The 20,846-nt window shown below is 44.2% G+C and overlaps 1 protein-coding gene across 3 annotated transcripts in view; it reads left to right on the top strand.

The window, feature by feature from the left end:
* Window positions 1-20,846, top strand: part of LOC127444869 (glutamate receptor ionotropic, NMDA 2B-like) — a 138,073-nt gene that overhangs the window by 55,609 nt on the left and 61,618 nt on the right. For all 3 annotated transcript variants that reach the window (XM_051704461.1, XM_051704460.1, XM_051704459.1), the window contains exon 3: window positions 12,641-12,784. In XM_051704461.1, the coding sequence (XP_051560421.1) occupies window positions 12,641-12,784 (144 nt within the window). The remainder of the gene's footprint in view (window positions 1-12,640; window positions 12,785-20,846) is intronic.

Here is a 20,846-nt window from a genome sequence, read left to right as displayed (position 1 = left end):
GAGTTCATGTGGAACTTATTTTATGCCACTGCCTCTCCATAATATTAAAGATATTTTGCTTATAAACAGCCTCTGCAGGACGCTAGACTCCATTATTGGAGGAAAAGCGAAAGTGAGGGAGGGAAGTGGTGAGAGAAGAGTATATGAGGTCTGGATTAGTTCCCCACTGCTTGTGTGGGGTTGTATTGAGTACAGTGTATGACTAGGTTGGCCACTCCATTGTGTTAAACAGGTGGAAGAGAAACAGGGGTCTGATAATTCACTTCCATGTGGAGTGCATGTGTCTGTGATAGCTCATTTTGAGATGAATAGACTCAGAATGGATGAAGAGGAGGAGTGGAGAGAGGGAGATTGATGACAGGAATGGGGATGAGGAGCAGAAGGGTGTGAAGATGGATTAGAGAGGGTGTGACACACGTTAAGGTTCGAGTATGGAAAGGAGGAGGTGGGGAGCAGTGACACACTTCAGGTAGGCTTTTATTTTCTGTCTTCAACACTCTTATGTGCACTCTTCCCGGTGCTTTTCTTAGTTCAGTCAGTTCAGTCCAATAAAACTCTCAGTAAACATAAACTTCTTGAAATCTCAAACTTCTTGATACTCAAAACATAAAACACTCAATAAGACATGCCAGTTGCTGCACTCTCATGTTGTTCTCTCTCTGCCTTCTCTGGCATGTTTGGCTGCTTTTAAGGACTCTCTCCGCCATCACTGTAACAAGAAACAGCTGTAAGAAATTATGCCAAACAGCTTGACGAGCCACACCACTCCCTCTCTCCCGCAAACAGACACACAATCACGCCCCCATCCCCACATACCCCCACTGCCTGATTCCAGCCAGGGCAACATCCGGCCTGCCAGAGTGGTCCCCCACAAAGTGCGGATTATATTTTTAGAAAAGCCTGTTGGAACGGCTCTGTCCACTGGACTGGATCGGGAGCCCCCTTTCTAGTGAGATCAGTCAGCAGGCTGGTGATGTCAGAGTGACTAGGCACAAACCTTTGGTAGTAGCCAGCCAGCCCCAGAAACTGTCTCACCTCCTTTTTGGTCTTGGGCCTTGGGCAGGCTGCGATTGCTGCGGTTTTGTTAACTTGGGGTCTCACCTGCGCATGACCCAAGTGGAACCCCAGATACCGAACTTCCACCCGCCCAGTTGCACACTTCTTCGGGTTGGCCGTGAGCCCTGTCCATCGCAGTGACCTCAGGACAGCTCTAAGATGCTGCATATGTCACCGCCAATCATTACTATAAATGATGATATCATCCAAATAAGTGGCGGCATACGCTATATGTAGCCTGAGAATTTTATCCATGAGACACTGGAATGAGGCGGGGGCCCCAAACAAACCGAACGGAAGAGTCACAAATTGGTGTAAGTCGAACAGTGTGGAAAACACAGTTTTTCTCGGGGGATTGGAGTTAAGGGTATCTGCCAATAACCCTTTGTTAAATCCAGTGTCTAATAAAATTGAGCCGCACCCAACCGATCGAGCACTTTGTCAATCGGATCGGGTACGCATCAAATTTGGACATTGCGATCACCTTTCGATAGTCCATACAGAATCGGACCATCCCATCACTTTTAGGTACCAGAACCACCAGGCTGACCCAATCGCTGTGCGACTCTTTTATTACGCCCATCTCGAGCATCAGTTCTAATTCTTCTTGAACTACCTTTTTCGTGCTCAGGAAGGTGATGGGTGCGCCTTTGAACCACCACCCCCGGAGTTGTCTCGATATGGTACTCTATGAGGGGAGAGACAAGAACACATCTGCAAATTTTGCTTACAACTTGGCCACGTCTGTGAGCTGCGATGGTGAGAGGTGGTCTCCACACGGGACCAGGGTGAATGGATTAGGATTGAGAGTCACCTCTGGCCTGAGCTCCATCCTCTCTGGGACTACCATCGCCAAGGCCACAGGGACCGCCTCCCTCCAAGATTTTAGGAGGTTGAGGTGGTAAATTTGACAAGCCCCACCTCTATCCATTCGCTTAACCTCATAATCGAGATCTCCGACCCGCCATGTAACCTCAAAGGACCCTTGCCACTTGGCGAGTAATTTAGAACTTGAGGTGGGCAGTAATACAAGGACTTTATCTCCTGGTGAAAATTCTCGTAATTGAATTCCCCTATTATAGAGCCGGCTTTGCCGTTCTTGAGCTTGGAGCAAATTCCTTTGTGTTAACTGCCCCAGTGTGTGTAGTTTTGCTCTAAGGTCAAGAGCATACTGAATTTTGTTTTTTATCTGTGAAGGCCCCTCCTCCCAGGTCTCCCATATGATGCCAAGCAGGCCGCGTGGCCTATGCCCATACAGGAGCTCGAAGGGGGAAAACCCCGTGGAGGCTTGCGGTACCTCCCGGACTGCAAATAATAGAGGTTCCAACCACTTAACCACATTCACCAACTGATATTCATGGCACACCTGCGAACATCTCCATGAATGCCAGGCCAAAAAAAAAAAAAAAGAAAAATGGGCCATTATTCGGTTGAGTGTTTTTTCTTGTCCTAAGTGGCCAGCCATCAGATTATGGTGAGCTGCCTGGAAAAGCATTTCCCAACGGCTCTTTGGTACTAATAACTTGGTTGTATTTTCTTTTGTTTGAGTGTCCTAAATTACTCGATACAACCAATCTTTAATAATTGAAAAATATGGGTATGCGAGCACAACGTTAGGGCGGAGCTGTTGACCATCGATTACTCTCACTTGGTCAAACACATGTTTGAGGGACTCGTCATGTGACTGCTCTAGAGGAAATCCCCCTCAGGGAATTCCCTCAGGGCGGGGCCTCCCTCCCTTGCGTCGTCTTGATGCAAAGCAGATGTAGAAAGCACTGGCATCGCCTCTACCACCATAGCATCGCACGTCACACACCGAGACATTATTTCACAGGACCCATCCACGCATATTTTCCTTAATAAATTCTTAAAATCAGGCCAATTCGTCCCCAGAATTAGTGGATGGGTGAGGCGGGAATTAACCGCGGCCTCTACTCTCGGCTTTCTCCCCCTGAATAGTATCTCGATGGTAACCACCAGATATGCGTGAATATCCCTGTGCACACACCGCACTATCACCCGATCATTTGTGCCCAACGCCCCGTCTTGTACCAAGCATTGGTGGATAGAGGTTTAGGAACAGCTAGAATTCACCAAAGTTTGATATGTATCCCCCTGGGTACTCACCAGTATCTGATATGCCCTAGCTCGATCGGGGGTGGCCTGTGGAGCATTGGGAATCCAGACCAGAATGCCCACCTCCATTACTGGACATTGGTCCTAGAAATGTCCTGGCTCCCCGCTGCTCAAACAGAATGGCCCAGGCCCCGCTACCACACCCATGGGACTGGGCTCGCCAGCCTTGGAGGGATAGTGGAGAGAGACAGGGTTAGCATGAGACACAGGCGGGGGAAGAAATTTGGGCATAGGACCACCCTGTTTCCTGGGGGCAGGGATGGGATGGAAAGAGGACAGGCAGGGGTGGAGTTTGGGGCTAGGAGAGAGAGAGAGAGAGAGAGAATCCGGTTCACTGCTTCCCGGAAACGCCATCATGTAATCCTCGCCCAGCTGGACCGCTTCCTCCAGCGACGTCGGACTGTGGCACTGGACCCACTCGGCCATACCACAGGGCAGCTGGGAGATTGACTGTTCCAGTACCACCTGATCAACGATGTCTTGAGCGCCGCGGGATCCCCCCACCGCACCTGCTGTGCGAAGGCGAATGGGCGGCCGTGTTTTCCCAGCTTCAAGGAGCAGAAGTGCTGACGGCTCTGTTCGGGGCTCCGGCCGATCCACTGTATGATGTCTCTCTTCAGGTCGGCATAGACAAGGAGGTTGGCTGCTGGAAGTTGCTGGGCCACAGGCTGTGATTTCCCGGAGAGTAGTGGCAATATTTGGGCCACCCACTGGTCAGGTGGCCATTCCCACACCTCGGCCGTCTTCTCGAGGAGGCCGAGGTAGGCTTTGGGATCATCAGCCGGCCTCATTTTGACTAGGGTGATCGGTGGACAGCCGAGGTGGGCTCCGGGGCCGCAGCAGCAACCCCTTCCTGGGTGATCAGGCTCCAGAATGCGGTCCTCTGCTTGGGCCTGGAGCAGGAGTTGGAAATGTTGTTCCTGCTCCAGCTGCAGCTTGACAAGTGTTTGATGCTGGTTTTGATGGATGCCAGCAAGGGTCTTGATCACTTCGCCCAGTGGTGGGGAATCCATGATGACGTATCTCCTCGATCGGTACCCGGTTTTCGGCACCAGTTTGACACACATTAAGGTTCGGGTATGGAAAGGAGCAGTGACATGCTTCAGGTAGGCTTCAACACTCTTATGTGCACTCTTACTGGTGCGTTTCATAGTTCAGTTAGTTCAGTGGATGTATACTGTATATCACACACAAGTCTAAGCTTTGAAATCAGAATCGAGTATATAAACTTTCTTAATCTATGTCTGTTGTGTAATTGTGCACGATTCATTGCTGCACTTTATTCCAAAGAAATTAAAATCTAAATTTATCAAAATGTAATAACTTGTTCCACCTCTAAAACGATTTTCCTTTTCATCTGAATTCACAAATCCGTATTTTTTCAAATCCTTTCCTCCTTTCCAACCACTTATAGCTACATTCTGGTACATAACACCCACTTTTTATGGTCCATTCAATTTCCAGTGGATGAAATCAAGTCCCATCCTTCATAATGTTTTTCCCATTAAATATCCTGTTTCATAGTATGGAAGTGAAAGTGGTTATGAACTACATTTCATATTGATTTTAAATACACTCCAAAAAGTGAAAATGTACATTGCAAGCAAGCAGTTCTCATCATTTACTTACCATCATGTTGTTCCAAACCTTGTGTGACTTTATTTCTTCCAGGAAGAGATGTTTGGTAGTTTGTTTGTCTCCATCACCATACACTTTCATTGCATCTTTTTTCCATACAATAAAAGTGAGTGGTGACTGAGGCTGTCATTCTACCTAACATCTCCATTTGTGTTCCACTAAAGAAAGAAAGCCTTTGTTCAAGTTTAGATCAAGATGAGGGTAAGTTGCTAAATTGTGACTGAGTTTAACATTTTGGGTGAACTATTCCTTCCAATAGGTAGCTATTTTACAGCCATGCTGATTTAAAGTCATACAGCATGATCACAAATATGACATTGCTTTTATATAACAGTTCAACAAACAATTAAATAAAATAAAAAAGAGGAAAAACATCACACAAAAACCACACATGTGTAAGGAACTAATTTCTAATGCCATGGATCAGGATCTGCCATGGTTAGGTCAAAAGATGATTACAAGTCTCCCTTGCTAAATCGAAAACGTCACTTAAGGACTAGAAACGTCTGCTTGGGCTGTTTCAAACAAGTTATTGGATAAACAAGGATGTGTGTGTGTGAGAGTATGTGAGAGAGAGAGAAAGAGAGAGAGATTAAGAGAGAGCAAGCGAGAGAGAGAGCGATGAGTATGTGCGATTACCTGAATCTGTCCTGACCCCAAGCAGAGAAGAACATTAAATCTATAGCTGTTTAACTCTATTCCTCAGCTGCAGTGTAGTGTTATGGTGCGTTAATATCTTCATAGAGCTTGTAATTACAAGTTGTAAACTCTGAATTCTATGAAAGTTCCGACTTGACAGTCATGATGTCAAAAGACTGTGAAAAGAACCAATATGGCAGCATCCTCAACAGTTTAAGGTAGTGAACACATCTTTATTTTTGATATGCCATCCTATTATGCCAACGTTACCTGGAGGGTTTTCTTTGTTCTTAAACATTTTGCAACTACATATAAAGGTGAATTAATGAATTGATGTAGTGATAAATATTTTGCTGTTATCAACAACAAAGCCATTTTGGCGTTATGAGTGTTGTTGTAGAAACAAATAACTTCCGAGTTCCCAGAACATGAACGGCTTGTAAAAAGCATTCACGTCTTCATAGAGCTTGTAATTACAAGTTGTAAACTCTGAATTCTATGAAAGCTCCAACTTGACAGTCATGACGTCAAAATGACTGTGAAAAGAACCAATATGGCAGCATCCTCAACAGTTTAAGGTAGTGAACACATCTTTCTTTTTGATATGCCATCCTATTAGGTCAACGTTACCTGGAGCGTTTTTTTGTTCTTAAACATATCAAGGTGAATTAATGAATTGATGTAGTGATACATATTTTGCTGTTATCAACAATAAACCTGATTTGGCATTATGAGTGTTGTCGTAGAAACAAATAACTTCCAAGTTCCCAGAACGTGAATGGTTCCGGGTAGAATTTCTGAGTTGTCATTTCGTAATTACAGTAATTCCGACATGACGTGAATGCAGTATTAGTCAGCTTGCTGAAGACAATGGAATTTTGGTCAAATACATCCTATTTTCTCTGTGTAAAAATAGCCATCCTCCCTGAATATTTCGCCATAGCTGGTTTGCAAGAGTCATTCACTATAGAAACTGTCCCCTCCTCCACCATGTTGAATATTTATCCTCACAATGCAGAAACTTAGGTAAAAGGTAAGCACCTCGAGTATGTTTGATTACTTCGTCTGTTGTGTCTCTCAGCTGTGATACGCCTTAATGCTGAAACTGTTAGTTTAATTCTGTTTCCCAGCTGTAGTGTACTAGTAATCCAAGCGATCATGGTGTGAGAGATAATGGTGATGACTTCAAAGAACCTGCTTGCTGACTGACAAGACTCAGTGGCTAAATTTACATGTACCCTCATAATGCGATTATAATGCGAATAAGGCAATACTGTAACTCATGTAAACAGAATACTGCAATTACTTTATTGCGATTATGCTAATAATCAGAGTAATGATAATCACAATGAGATATGTGGAGTACTCATATTTTAATCGCTTTATACATGCATGTAAACTCTTTAATCGCATTTCTTCCACTCTGAACAAAGTGTGCTTCAAATGGATGATGTTATGCTCGAGCACAGGTTCGTAAACATCACTAAACAAAAGAAGCACCGTTTTCCAGCAATGGTGCTCATCTGCTACAGAATCTACAGCTCCACGGCAAAAGAAAACATATTTTCCAGAGTTTTAAATGTCCGTTTGCAATCTGAATTGAATGTTGGTGAGATATAAAGACCACATACCGCAAAAAAATGGCAAGGAAACACGTCCTTTAAATGAGTTTGTCTTCACGGGTGGAACTCAACAACATATAAAGCGAGTATTCCAATTCACAAACAAGTGACTCATATGAACTGATTCTTCTTAGTGAATCAAAACAGACAGCGCCTTCAGTGTGGTCAAAAATTACTTGTATGAAATGGTTCTATTAATCAATAATTCAAAAAGACTCATGAACTGAATGACTTATTTTCCTTATGCCAAGCTGTAGTAAAAGTTACACATTTGCAACAAGTTGTTTCTTGTAATAAATATTAATTCATATAAACATAATAAAACACAACATTTCTCAGCTAATAATCAGAGTAATGGCAAGTAGCATGTAAACGGGATTGAAGAGGTTTGCCCAAATCATGTAAACATCTTAATCTGATTATTCCTTATACTCTGATTATTGCAATAATCAGAGTATTGGTGTACATGTAAGCGTAGCCATTGAATGTCAACCGAACTGGCTCATAACACATAAAAATTGTCTTTTGTCACCACCTTATGGCTAAAAACTTTAATATCAGGGATACAGGGATAAATAAAAACTGAAACTTCTAGTTGCTTTTACACATCTGCACTGGCCTTACACTGTAGTTTAGAATGAACACAAGCAGAACGTTACAAACAGTAAAGCATCCCAGTGCTGCTGTTCTAAGATATCAACACTCTTGGAACATCTCTCGTCCAATCAGAATCAAGGACCAGAACTAATTGTTGTATAATTGCATTTATTCTGTTTTATTCAAGTAAAAAAAAAAACTTGAAACTTGACTTGAATAAAATCAGTTTATTTACTTTACCACATAAAGCACATTTTTAGGTTACTTGAAAAACATTAGGGACAAGAGAGTGTGTATGTAGGTTAAATGTATTGTTTATAATGAGAAGCCATATGTGTCATGATCCTGTTCTGTCTGCCCTTTTGTCTCTGTCTGTTTTCTGTTTGTGTGTGTTTGTCGTGTGTATGTGTAATTGGCTGTGTCTGTGTTTCTGTTAGCCGTGTGCTTCCCTGTCCCTGCCTCCTCATTACCCTTGTCACTCTCCCTCATTTAGTCCTTATTATGTTAATTGCCTTCACCTGTTCCTCATGTGCCTTGCATATATATTGTGCCCTCTTCCCTCTTGTATTTGTCAGATTTTTTATTTTTTTTTTATTTTATTTTTTTATAAACTAGTCAGTCTGTTCCTGTCTTGTTCCTTTTCCCGGTCAGTCTTAGTTATTATACTTTTTCTAGTTTGATTTGTTTTCTCTCCCCCGTGAGTTTTGTGTTACCTGTTCTGTTTTCAGTTGTTTTAATACAATTTGTATTTTCACTCATTCCTGCATTTGGGTCCACATTCCTGACTCATTCCGTGACAAAACAATCTGACCAACATGGACCAAGCAGAAATGAGTTTATCTTTTTGTTCACTACTTCCCACACGATGCAGAGCCAAGCAGGCCAGGAAACTCTTCTGAATCTGGCAGGAGGACAAGTTGGTGAGGAGGTATGCGTTGGAGTTTTTGGTGCTGTCCTCGGGTCTGGGTCACAATCAGGCCAGCCTTATGCAATTGTTTAGGGCTGGTCTGAATGAGCCCATCAGGTCTTGTGTCCCAGAGACTGGTGAAGGGTCTGCTGCTACGATCAAGTTTGCCTTGAAATGGGATGAGTTTATCTCAGCCTGTACCTCAGAGGACTTCCTTCATCCCAGCCCGAGGTCAACAATACTCCCTCACCGGCAGCAGACACGGCTGACTGCCAGGAGGCGGAGGAGGCCCGCTGCTGACCGCCAGGAGCCTGTCCTGTTTCCTGTGGCCATCAACAAGCCCATCCTGTTCTCTGTGGTTGTTGACGAGCCTGTCCAGTTCCCTGAAGTCATTGAGTCTGTCCAGTTCCCTGAGACTGTCAACGAGCCTGTCCTGTACCCTGTGGCCATCCAGGAGTCCATCCAGTTCCCTGGGGCTGTCGACGAGCCCGTCCAGATCCCTGTAGCTGTCGACGAGCCTGTCCAGTCACCAGTGGTAACCATCCAGTCTGCCTAGCCTCCTGCGGCCACCAAAGATTAGCTTGCTCTGTCCACTGCGGACCGCCAGGAGGCGGAGGAGCCCGCTGATCTTTCCAGCCACAAGAGGAGGAAGAGGAGAGGGGTCCCTGCAGCAGGGTCTGCTGCAGCGTTCCAGGAGAGGTCCGAGCCCATTGCAGCTGCTGCCCAGCCTGACCCTTTGCCTGCGGACGTCCAGTCTGTACGTTGTCCAGTGGCCGCCCGTGTCCGGTCTGTTCCCTGTCCAGCAGCCACCCACATCCAGTCAGACCCCTGTCCAGCGGATGCCTACGTCCTGTCTGAACCCTGTCCAGCAGCCACCCACTTACAGTCTGAAACCTGCCCCCGGCCATCTATGTCCAGTCTAACCCTGTCCAGTTCTCAGTGGCCACCAACCCCCTGTCTGAACATATCCAACTCTCAGTGGCCACGACTGACCTCACCATCTGCCCAGAGGCTGCCACAAACCACACCCTCTGCTCCGTGGCTGCTAACCAATATTCTGTTGCTCAACCCAGTAACCAGCACACATCAGAGACCAGTCTGTTGCTCAGTTCAGTTGCCAGAATTCATCAGACACCAGCTACCAGTATGTTGCTCTGTATGTTCCATTCCCAGCAGGTGCCACTCATTCAGTCCTATACCCAGTGGTCGTCAACCAGTCTCACCCAGTCCTGTCCCCAACGACCAGCGACCAATCTGTCCTGCCCTCTGAGGTTCCTGCCCAGTTTGGCCAGCCCTCTACGGTCCTCACCCAGTCCTGTCCCCAACAGTCGTCGACATACCTGACCCAGTTCTGTCTTCTACGGTTACCGATCAGTCTGTCCAGTGTTCTGTGGCCACCACTGACCTTACCAACTGCTCAGTGGCTCAGAATTTGCCTTGGCCTCCGGGTCATTCTTTGGCTCCACCCTGGCCTCCTGGTCCATCTAGGCCTCTGATCTCTTCTCCAGCTCTGCCATGGCCTTCTGATTTACCTACAGCCTGGCCCAGACCATCCCCCAGTCTCCTTCACCCGCCCTCCCTGGTCTGTCATCTGTCCCTCTGCCTGGCCCATTCCTTTCTCCTGGTCCTCTTCCCACTCCCTGGGCCAGTCCATCAGTCCTGTCGGGTGTGGATGCCAAGAGGCGTCTGTTTGGGGGGGGGGCACTGTCATGATCCTGTTCTGTCTGCCCTTCGTTCTGTTTTCTGTTTGTATGTGTAATTGGGTGAGTCTGTGTTGCTGTTAGCCATGTGCTCCCCTGTCCCCACCTCCTCGTTACCCTTGTCACTCTCCCTCATTTAGTCCTTGTTATGTTAATTGCCTTCACTTGTTCCTCATGTGCCTATATATTGTGCCCTCTTGTATTTGTCAGTTTGTTTTGTGAGTTTTGTTACTAATCAGTCTGTTTCTGTCTTTGTTCCTTTTCCCAATCGGTCTTAGTTATTATACTTTTTCTAGTTTGTTTTGATTTGTTTTAATAAAATTATTTTTATTTTCATTCAATCCTGCATTTGGGTGCTCATTCCTAGCTCATTCTGTGACACATGTGTATAATTTTGCATGTGCACCACACTGAAAGTCTTTCTCAGGGGTAGTTGTGCTTTGGTCAGTGTTAACATAACCCCTGACACCTCTTGTCAGTGTTGTTACCTCATTAAAGCTGAATCAAGGTAACAATTCAGTCCATCTTGGACCCCAGGGGAGTGGCTTTGATGTTGAGTGGAGCACAGAGACCTGATAGAGAGATTTCACCATGCGGTATGACTAACATGGCAAATGCCTACAACTGACTTAAGACATGAATAAACACACAGAACAATCATTTAAAGGCCTGTTTAGACCTATACATCAATGTATGTGCATTCATGTGCACTCTCATACATGTGTGCATAACATTAACATTTATTGGCTTATTTGCCTACTGGCAGATCGCACACACGGACATCGGTGCATGCGCATTAGATGCAGTTAATTGACACGCTTATTACAAGCATTTGGTTTCTATTTATACAAATAATTTAGCATTTATTGCCAATGTTTTGTAGATGTTTCAGTTTGACATTTAAATGACATTTGGTTTAGAAGTGAAGTGGTCATTTAAATCATGTAAATAGAGCGATCTGTGCCTAGTTCACATGCTTTGATGCAACAGATTTTACATCTGATCTACTGCGGTGCTGGTGGGGTCAGATCCATGAGTTCATGTTCTCTACCCTCAGTCTCACATCCTTCAGTCTGATCACTGCTTTCTTCATCCAGATTTCAACATGTTACAATATGTAAGGAATAAAAAGCAAAAGGGACCTCACCTTTTGTATTGTGGCTTTGTCTTTGTAATAAGCTGTAAGCAGAGAAGAAAATTTGATTGAGAGGATTTGATGTTAGTTATACATGCTTGTGTGGAAGAAAGTGAATGATTGAGCAGGCAAATTCTCATTTTTCTCTCTTTCATATGTGCAATTCCAGGGTCAGAAAATAATAGGGGCTTGGGATAAAAATGCCACCAAATACAAAATATGAGGACAGAAAATAATAAATATTTATATAATGCACATTTTAATTATAATAATAATAATAATTATTATTATTACATTTGTAACATTTGATATACAGTATTTTCTAAAATTCTATTCTAGGCCTAGTTGATTAATTCTCATGGAAAATTTATTTTGTATTGATTGAATTCAGGTAGGCCTATTTAACACAAAATGTGACACCCAGGGTGTTTTTATATGGTTGTGTTTCAAGCCAGTGGTCCTCAACTGGTGTTTTATAAACCGAAAAGGCGTCACAGGTCTTTTCTGATAGGGTTGTGTACAGTGGGGAAAAACAATGCTCAATTCTAATGATAAAATGCAATGATTAATTTAATCATTCATAGTTAGAATAGACTTATCAACTTTTAAAAGGGTGGATAAAACATTCCTAATATCTTTTGTTGTTTATATCAAAGGATATGCATCCAATCAATCTCTACATGTTTTTTTTTTTTTGGTGCGAAAAAAAATAATCACTCGATAGAAGCCAAATTATGCAGATTCCAACATCATGGACAGATGACGTGCGCTCATCCTATAACCATGAAAAAACTTTGCAAGATAAAAGAAAATATGACTCTGACTACATTAAATGTGAGTTCTCTGTAATAAGGATAAACAGAGTTTGTGCTGACCATAATGTGTTTTCTGATTTGAATCATTGGCTGTTGAGAGCATGAAACCATTGAAAGATCAAATCAAACACTTATTGGGCCTATCCAGTTTATTGTATAGCTTTAATGAATTTCAGTGTTTGATTGAGTTTTTGTTTTCTTTTGTAAGATAAGCCATTTTGGTACTCTGTTGGGTGGCCACTTGATGTCCAATGTAAAATCTGGGTCCTTAAGCAAAACCAGATGAGAACCACTATCCTAAGATATATTATGACATCTACTAATGTCCTATTATAATATGATTCCCCTTGATTCTGCTGTCTTCTCAAGCATGTGTTTGTCTTTGTTTCTTTCAGGATGACCATTCAATGTTCTTCCAGTTTGGTCCCTCTATAGAACAGCAAGCCTCTGTCATGCTGAATATAATGGAGGAATATGACTGGTACATATTCTCCATCGTCACCACCTACTACCCTGGTTACCAGGACTTTGTCAACCGGGTGAGGAATGTTTTTTTTTTTTTTTTTTGGTTCAATGGTTCTTCAATTTGGTTCCATTTCAGTTTCAGTTCTAGTTGCAAGATTTTTGGAAACCTATGCTCAAAAGATATATTCTTAGATTTTATTTAAATGTATTGACAGTGATATCTTCAAGTATTCATACAGGCTGTTTGATATTGAAGTCTGTATCTTCATAAGTCTCAGTTCTAACTTCTAGTCCAAGTCAAATCTATTTAAAAAGCATCTGAAAAGCAAAAAATTAGAACAAAGTTCTGTACATTAAAATCAGATTAAACATAAAGCAAACTGTAACCTTAAAACAAATGAACCACACATTACATTTGTCCAGCACACAATGACTATTATGCCGTTGCAAAGGCCAAAGAGAACAAATGAGCCTTTAGGCAGGTTTTGAACATGTTGATAGTGGTGGAAGACCTAACGGATAGTGGGAAGCCTGTCCAGAACCTTAAGGCAGCAACAGAGCACAGTCACCTTTGAACATTATACATGACATATAGTGTGGAAGAGTTGATTGGCTGATCTTAGAAACCTTGGGGTATGATGTATACTGATGGGTTCTGAGATATACCAAGGTGCCATTCCTTGAATAGCTTACAACAATTAATAAAGCAGTGTAAAAATTCTGCAAGAACCCATTTGAAAAATACCTCAACATGTACAGTACACTATATGACAGTGGCACTTAAGCTATGCATAAAAATGTATGAAAGTCATTGCATTAGACAACAGAATATCAACACATATGGCAGGTGAAAAACAAATAATGCTAGACCTTTTCTCAGTGTGACATCACAATAGCATTCACAGAATAGCATGCCTTAGATGATACTCTTCTCACCACAATTGTACAGAGCGGTTATCTGAGTTACCGTAGGCTTTGTCAATTCGAACCAGTCTGGCCATTCTCTGTTGACCTCTCTCATCAACAAGGCATTTTTGTCCACAGAACTGCCCCTCACTGGAAATTTTGTGTTTTTGGCACCATTCAAAATAAATTCTAGAGACTGTTGTGTGTGAAAATCCCAGGAGATCAGCAGTTACAGTAATATTCAAACTAGCCCGTCTGGAACCAACAATCATCCATGCGACTATCTAATCAGCCAATCATGTGGCAGCAGTGCAGTGCATAAAATCTTGCAGATATGGGTCAGGAGCTTCAGTTAATGTTCACATCAACCATCAGAATGGGGAAACATTTTTTATCTCAGTGATTTGAACCGTGGCATGATTGTTGGTGCCAGATGGGCTGGTTTGAGTATTTCTGTATTTGCTGGTCTCCTGGGATTTACACGCACAACAGTCTCTAGAATTGACTCCGAATGGTGCCAAAAACAAAAAACATCCAGCGAGCAGCAGTTCTGTGGAAGGAAATGCCTTGTTTGATGAGAGAGGTCAACAGAGAATAGCCAGATTGGTTCGAACTGACAAAGTCTACGGTAACTCAGATAACCGCTCTGTACAATTGTGGTGAGAAGAAAAGGATCTCAGAATGCTATTCTGAGATGCGGATTGGCACTGTTTTGGTGGCACGAGGGGGACCTACACAATATTAGGCAGGTGGCTTAGTGTTGTAGCTGATCAGTGTATGTGTAATCTCACTGAGCAAATAGAAAATTCAACACAGTGTCAGAACATCTGTTTTCCCTGTTTCAATGGAGTTCAGCTATCTTTACTCTTCAAAGGTGGCACAGAAGCTGCAGCTGAAGTGGAATATATGCCAAGAAAAAGTGTTCTCGCAGACTATTTAAAGGGGCATGAAGAATCAACTTTCCCTTGATCTTTTAACATTTAAGAGTTCATTGTACTACAAAAACATACTGTAAGTTTCAGAACTTCCTCCTCACTGTTAAAAGAGCATTTGTTGAAACCAAGCTGCCAAAACGACTTATTACCTACTTCCTCCACATTGTGATGTCACACTGTGGTAGACATTTGCACCTGACCACTTCCACAACAACGCATCAACTCCTACTTTACCTTATCACTTCCGTAGCCCCGCCCAGAAGTTGTGAGTAGTGAGATGGTAAAGAGAGAGCAGGTCAGTCAAGAGCAGAGAGCCAGTCATAACAGTGGGCTTTACTGTCATGTCTTAAAAGGAGAAGCAATCAAATCAAATCAAAATCAAATCACTTTATTGCAGCACCAAAACTGATTGTTTCTGACAGAGGGTCAGAATGAGGGTGGAAAATTATTATGTTTTACAAATATATGACTGTTTTATTGCACAAAAAACTTTACTAATACTATAAGTGAACCTCAAGGAACATATTAAAATAAAAAAATAAATAAAAAAAAAGGCATGTCATGATCCCTTGAAATGCATTTACACATAAACTACAATTAAATAAGTCATGTTATGAAATTAATGTTTTAAATTTAAAATTATGATTATAGAAAAATGAAATGAATGAAAATATGACACTTCAAATTGTGAAATATACTGTATGCTCTGTCATGACTACAACAACTTTTAAGGCTACTCTGATGCAACATTTTATTTACAGATAACCAAAGCTGCATCAGAACTGCTTTTGATTCTAGGGGGCTGATGTGGGCAGTGCCGGTCCTTCCCCATTTGGCACCTAGACAAGACCCTCCAGTACACCATCCACCCCCCCACCCCCCCATTATGAGTAGAATTAAAATATTTACATGTAAAGTTAAATGATTTGTGTTCGAATTGTTTCAACTTTTATTGTAGTATAGAATAAAATATCATGATATAATAGGTATGGGTGACAAACAGATCAGTATTTAGGTAATTGTTTTCATAAATTTTTCTCCCTGCCCAGTAGCCCAGGGCGATATGCACAAAGAATGTGAATTATCAAAAACAGAAGAAGGGGAAAGTGAAAGTAAAAGAAAAAGGACTTAAATATTGATCTGTTTCTCACCCACACCTATCATATCACTTCAGAAGATATGGATTGAACCACCAGAGTCATCCAGAGTACTTTTATATTGCCCTTACGTGGATTTTGGAGCTTCAAAATTTTGGCACCCATTCACTTGCATTGTATGGACCTACAGTGCTGAGATATTCTTCTAAAAATCTTCATTTGTGTTCAGCAGAAGAAAAAATTGCCTATAACTCCTGAAAATATAGCTGATGCGGCTTTTACCCTAATGCTGCCGCTGAGGAGCCAGGCGCTGCAGTACTTGCTTCTTTCATCATCAGGAGTTTGCCAATGCTCCTGTCTCAGCTAATGCTCCCTTCCTCTCCTCTATCTTCTGTATGCTGCGGCTCCTGTCAAAACTAATGCTCCCATCCTCTCCCCCATCTTTGGCATGCTTCACTCCTATTATAACTAATGCTCCTTTCCTCTTCAATATTATCTCTTATAATTTTTTATTTAACCATCTTGCTGTTCATTCACCACTCATTTCTCACAATTTGGGCTTTTAGCCCTTTCCAAACTCAATAAAAGTGGCGTCTACCCTTTTAATTTATGCTAACCACAACAACCCCTTTATAAATGACGGTAAAGTTAAACAACTATAAAATCAGAAGTGTTTGTCATATAAATATGCTGCATATCCCTCAACTGGGAAGCAACAACTCCAACCTCCGGCAAGCTTTGTCACAGACTTCCTTCAGTAAATCCAGTGTAGTTTGCCTACCTAGTAAACAGACAGTGCCAACTCCCACCTGTATAATGCTGGCACCACTGTCAGGGTTGTTTTCTCCTGTCCTTTCAACAATACTTTAACCCTGGAGCAAGCTCAGGGTGATGCAAATAGAGTGCAGTGGAAGGTTTCCTTTCTGAGGAGGTTCATATGCAGCCAGCTCCTGATATTTTTGTAGTGTATAGCAGCCAGGTCCTTTATCATCTACCAGTGAAGCCAGTGTGCAACACTGTTTCAGGTGATTCTAAACACTCTTTACCAACATTGAAAGTTGCGGTCTGTGCCCCTTCATCTTCTGCAGTGTCCTGGGCTGCCACAGTACTTGCACTTATCTTCTCTTCAACATTTTGGGACCCTGTTGGTCCCAAAATATGTATGCAAAAATGTATGCAATGCCTTTTCACTTGGTACTGTCATGGTCTGGTCACCTTGTCAGGTTGGGGTTCTGCCTGACGGGACCGTGGCAGTATCGGCCCGCCTCAGTGTTTTGTGTACCCCCTTTGTGTGAGCACACAGGTCTGGCTGTTTGGGACCGCTGTGCATGTGTTACCGTCATGCACTCTCCAGTGATGTCATGGGCCTGTCAACCGGTTAGGTTGGGTTTGGTCTGACGAGGACCATGGCATCATCGTCCCCTGTCTGTCTTGTGTTTCGTGTACTTGCTTTTTGTGGGTGCACGGGTCTGGTGGTGGATTACCACAGTGCGTGGGTTGTCGCCGTGTGCTGTGAGAACTAGCATTGACAGGGGAACAGCCTCCATGGCTGTGAGAACTGGCAGTGACAGGGGAACAGCCTCTGTGGCTGTAAGCTCAGGCAGTGACAGGGGAACAGCCCTTGTGGCTGTGAGAACAGGTAGTGATGGGAACAGCCTTCATAATTGTGAACACAGGCAGGGACAGGGGGACAACCTCCATGGTCATGGGCACTAGCAGTGGCAGTGGCAGGGGCACAGCCTTTGTGGCTGTGAACACAGGCAGGGACAGGGGAACAACCTCCATGGTCTTGGGCACTGGCAGTGGCGTGGGAACGGTCTTCGTGGCCAGGAGCACTGGCAGCGACTGGGGAACGGCCTCCATGGCCGGGAGTGCTGGCAATGACTGGGGAACAGAGCCCTTCTCCTCCTCCTCTGGGTGGCCAGGAGCACTGCTGTGGGAGCAGCCATCATGACTGAGGACACTGGCACTGGGACGGTTGAGGCTTCAGTCACTGGCTCTGGGATGGACAAGGCTTTAAACACTGGCTCTGGGGATGGAGGAGGCTTCAGGAATAGGCTTGTTGGCCATGGCAGGTGTGGACGATGGCCGTTGGCCATTGCAGGTGTGGACGATGGCTCGTTGGCCTTGGCAGGCGTGGACGACAGCTCATTGGCTGTGGCAGGCGTGGGCACTGGCTGCAGCAGGGAAATGGCCCTCATGGCCGTGGACATAGGCAGTGGCAGAGAAATGGCCTCAGTGACCGTAGGTGCAGACAGCAGCAGGGGAACGGCCCTCGTGGCCGTGGACATTGGCAGTGACAGGGAAACACCCTCAGTGACCGTGGGTGCTGACAGCAGCTGGAAAACGGCCTCCATGGTCAAGGGCACTGGCAGAGGCAGGGGAACAGCCTCCAAGGCCAGGGACACTGGCAGGGATAGGGGAACGACCTCCATGGTCGTGGGCACTGGCAGTGGCATTGGAACAGCCTTCATGGCCAGGAGCGCTGGCAGTGACTGGGGAATGGCCTCCATGGCAGGGGGCGCTGGCAGCGACTGGGGAATGGCCTCTGTGGCCGGGGACACTGGCAGCAACAGGGGAACGGCCTCCGTGGCCAGGGGTGCTGGCAGCAACTGGGGAACGGAGCCCTTCTCCTCCTCCTCTGGGTGGCCAGGAGCATTGCTGTGGGAGCAGCCATCATGACCGAGGACGCTGGCACTGGGATGGTTGAGGCTTCAGTCACTGGCTCTGGGACGGACAAGGCTTTAAGGACTGGCTCTGGGATGGATGAGGCTTCAGGAATAGGCTCGTTGAATGTGGCAGGCGTGGGTGCTGGCACGTTGGCCGTGGCAGGCGTGGGCGTTGGCTCGTTGGCCATGGTAGGCATGGATGACGGCCTGTTGGCCATTGCAGCCGTGGACGATGGCTCGTTAACCGCGGCATGGGTGGGCGATGCCGACAGCAGCTGGAAAATGGCCTCCATGGTCAAGGGCACTGGCAGAGGCAGGGGAACAGCCTCCATGGCCAGGGACACTGGCAGGGATAAGGGAACGACCTCCATGGCAGGCATGGATGATGGCTCGTTGGCCGTAGCAGGCATGGACAATGGCTCATTTGCCGTGGCAGACGTGGGCACTGGCTGCAGCAGGGAAATGGCCCTCGTGGCCGTGGACATAGGCAGTGGCAGGAAAATGGCCTCAGTGACCGTAGGTGCAGACAGCAGCAGGGGAACGGCCCTCGTGGCCGTGGACATTGGCAGTGACAGGGGAATGGCCTCGGTGACTGTGGGCACTGACAGCAGCTGGAAAACGGCCTCCATGGCTGTGGAAGCTGGCAGTGGCAGAGGAGCAGGTGTCTGGCTCCTCCTCCTCCTCCCCCGGGCAGTGAACGTTTCACCACATTGCAGTGCGAGTGGGTCAAACACGTGACAGAGCTCCATGCCGAAATCCGAACGAGGTGCAATAAGGGCATTTATTGTCCCACAGGCAGTTCTCCAATCTGCAGCTTCTCCGGTGAGGCACAGGATGATGTAACCCACCTTCATTTTCTCAGTCGGGAAAGCAGAGGGCTACGAAGTGAAGAACAGAGCACATTGGGACAAAAAGGAGAGACAGGATCCCTCACTGAGAACGGAGCTGGAGGGAGGATGCGTGCCTCTGGGCACCAAGGGGCATGGGAAGCTGCCGGTGTGTCCTGTGTGGGACTGGGATCGAGAGGATAGTGGATCTGCTGGACTGTCACAGAGAGTTCTGTGAGCTGCGAAGCCACCACTTCCAAAGCATGGTTAGAGGCAGAGATTTGATCTTGGTGTTGGAAAGTGTGCTTGACTACACCACGCATCTGGATATATGCCAGGTTATAACCAGTGCTGGATAGTAACTGATTACATGTAATCTGGATTGTGTAATCAGATTACGAAAATCATGTACTTGTAATTGGATTAAATTACATTTGAAAATACTTGTTATTGGACTACAGTTACTTTCTTATGGATTATATGATTACATGTTAATTAGGCAACAGCAGTAAATTGTTCATAATTTATTGATCACCACAATGTTTCTCTTTTTAAAATCTTTTACATTTTTCATTCTAAATCAGCCTACCAATGAAATATGTTTGTTAACTCTTGAGTGTTTTCGGAAGAGAGGGAGAGGGATGTGAAATTGCACACAGACCTGATGCTCAACATTAGCCAGGTGAAGATGGAGCAGTCTAAATGAACCTTTGACCACTGGATGTACAGAGATAATTTCATTTTTAAGGCAACACAGGGCAAAAACATCACTGTGCAATGTAAATACTGTCCAGTAAGCACAGAGGGATAAAAGTAAGTTTTTCAGTGTTTTGAGATGAATGCAACATTATTGCTATTGATTTTTTTTAATGATAATTAATTTTTGTTCTTTTCATGTTGACTTTATGTTCATTAATGTTAGTAATGTTGCAAAATTTTTTTTTTTGCACTAAAATTAACAATGTCTCAGTGTAATGTTTAATGCACTTTTAAACAATGTCATAAGCAGCTGTTTTTGTGAGGTGCTTTTTGTTAGCAATAAAGAATGAAATACATTTTCCTTCCTCTTTGTATTTTTATGTTAAAATGGTACAAGATTATCCTCTGAAAGTGACTTCAAATAAAAGAGTTAAATTGAAAGGAATCCAAAAGTAATCAGATTAGATTACCCTGCGAGATTATGTTACTGATTGCACTTTTTGTCATGTAATTTGTAATCAGTACCCGATTACAGTTCGATTACAAATCTACCCAGCATGGGTATAACACACTTCTCCATCATTTGATCATTATTTGATGAATTAATGCTGAAATGATCGATAGAAGATGTACACAAGCATCTCAAATAAATAAAAAAAATATTTTACCACCTGCTTTCGTCTTGTATATTTACAATTTTTGTGAATGAAGCGCACAAAGAGCCTAATTTACGTAGAAAGGAGGCCTGTTTGAGTGAGAAAGGATGACAATGACTTAATTTGAATAATCAAGACGTAGTGCAGTTTCAACACTTACTACACCTGCTTAAACTAGATTGTGGGTGGTTTGTGAACAAGATGCAGGTTTTTGCACTGAAATACCATGCGCAAAAGTGGCCAAACTGTTTTGTGAATTCACCCCTTTTCTGCTCAGCAATTTCAAAATGTTTATGTCTCCTCCTTGTTCATTGTTGCACGCAAGTTGTACACTGAATTCCACACAT

The sequence above is a fragment of the Myxocyprinus asiaticus genome, chromosome 8 (genome assembly GCF_019703515.2).
Source record: "Myxocyprinus asiaticus isolate MX2 ecotype Aquarium Trade chromosome 8, UBuf_Myxa_2, whole genome shotgun sequence".
NCBI classification, from domain to species: Eukaryota; Metazoa; Chordata; class Actinopteri; order Cypriniformes; family Catostomidae; genus Myxocyprinus; species Myxocyprinus asiaticus.
This window is presented reverse-complemented; position numbering and strand designations above follow the sequence as displayed.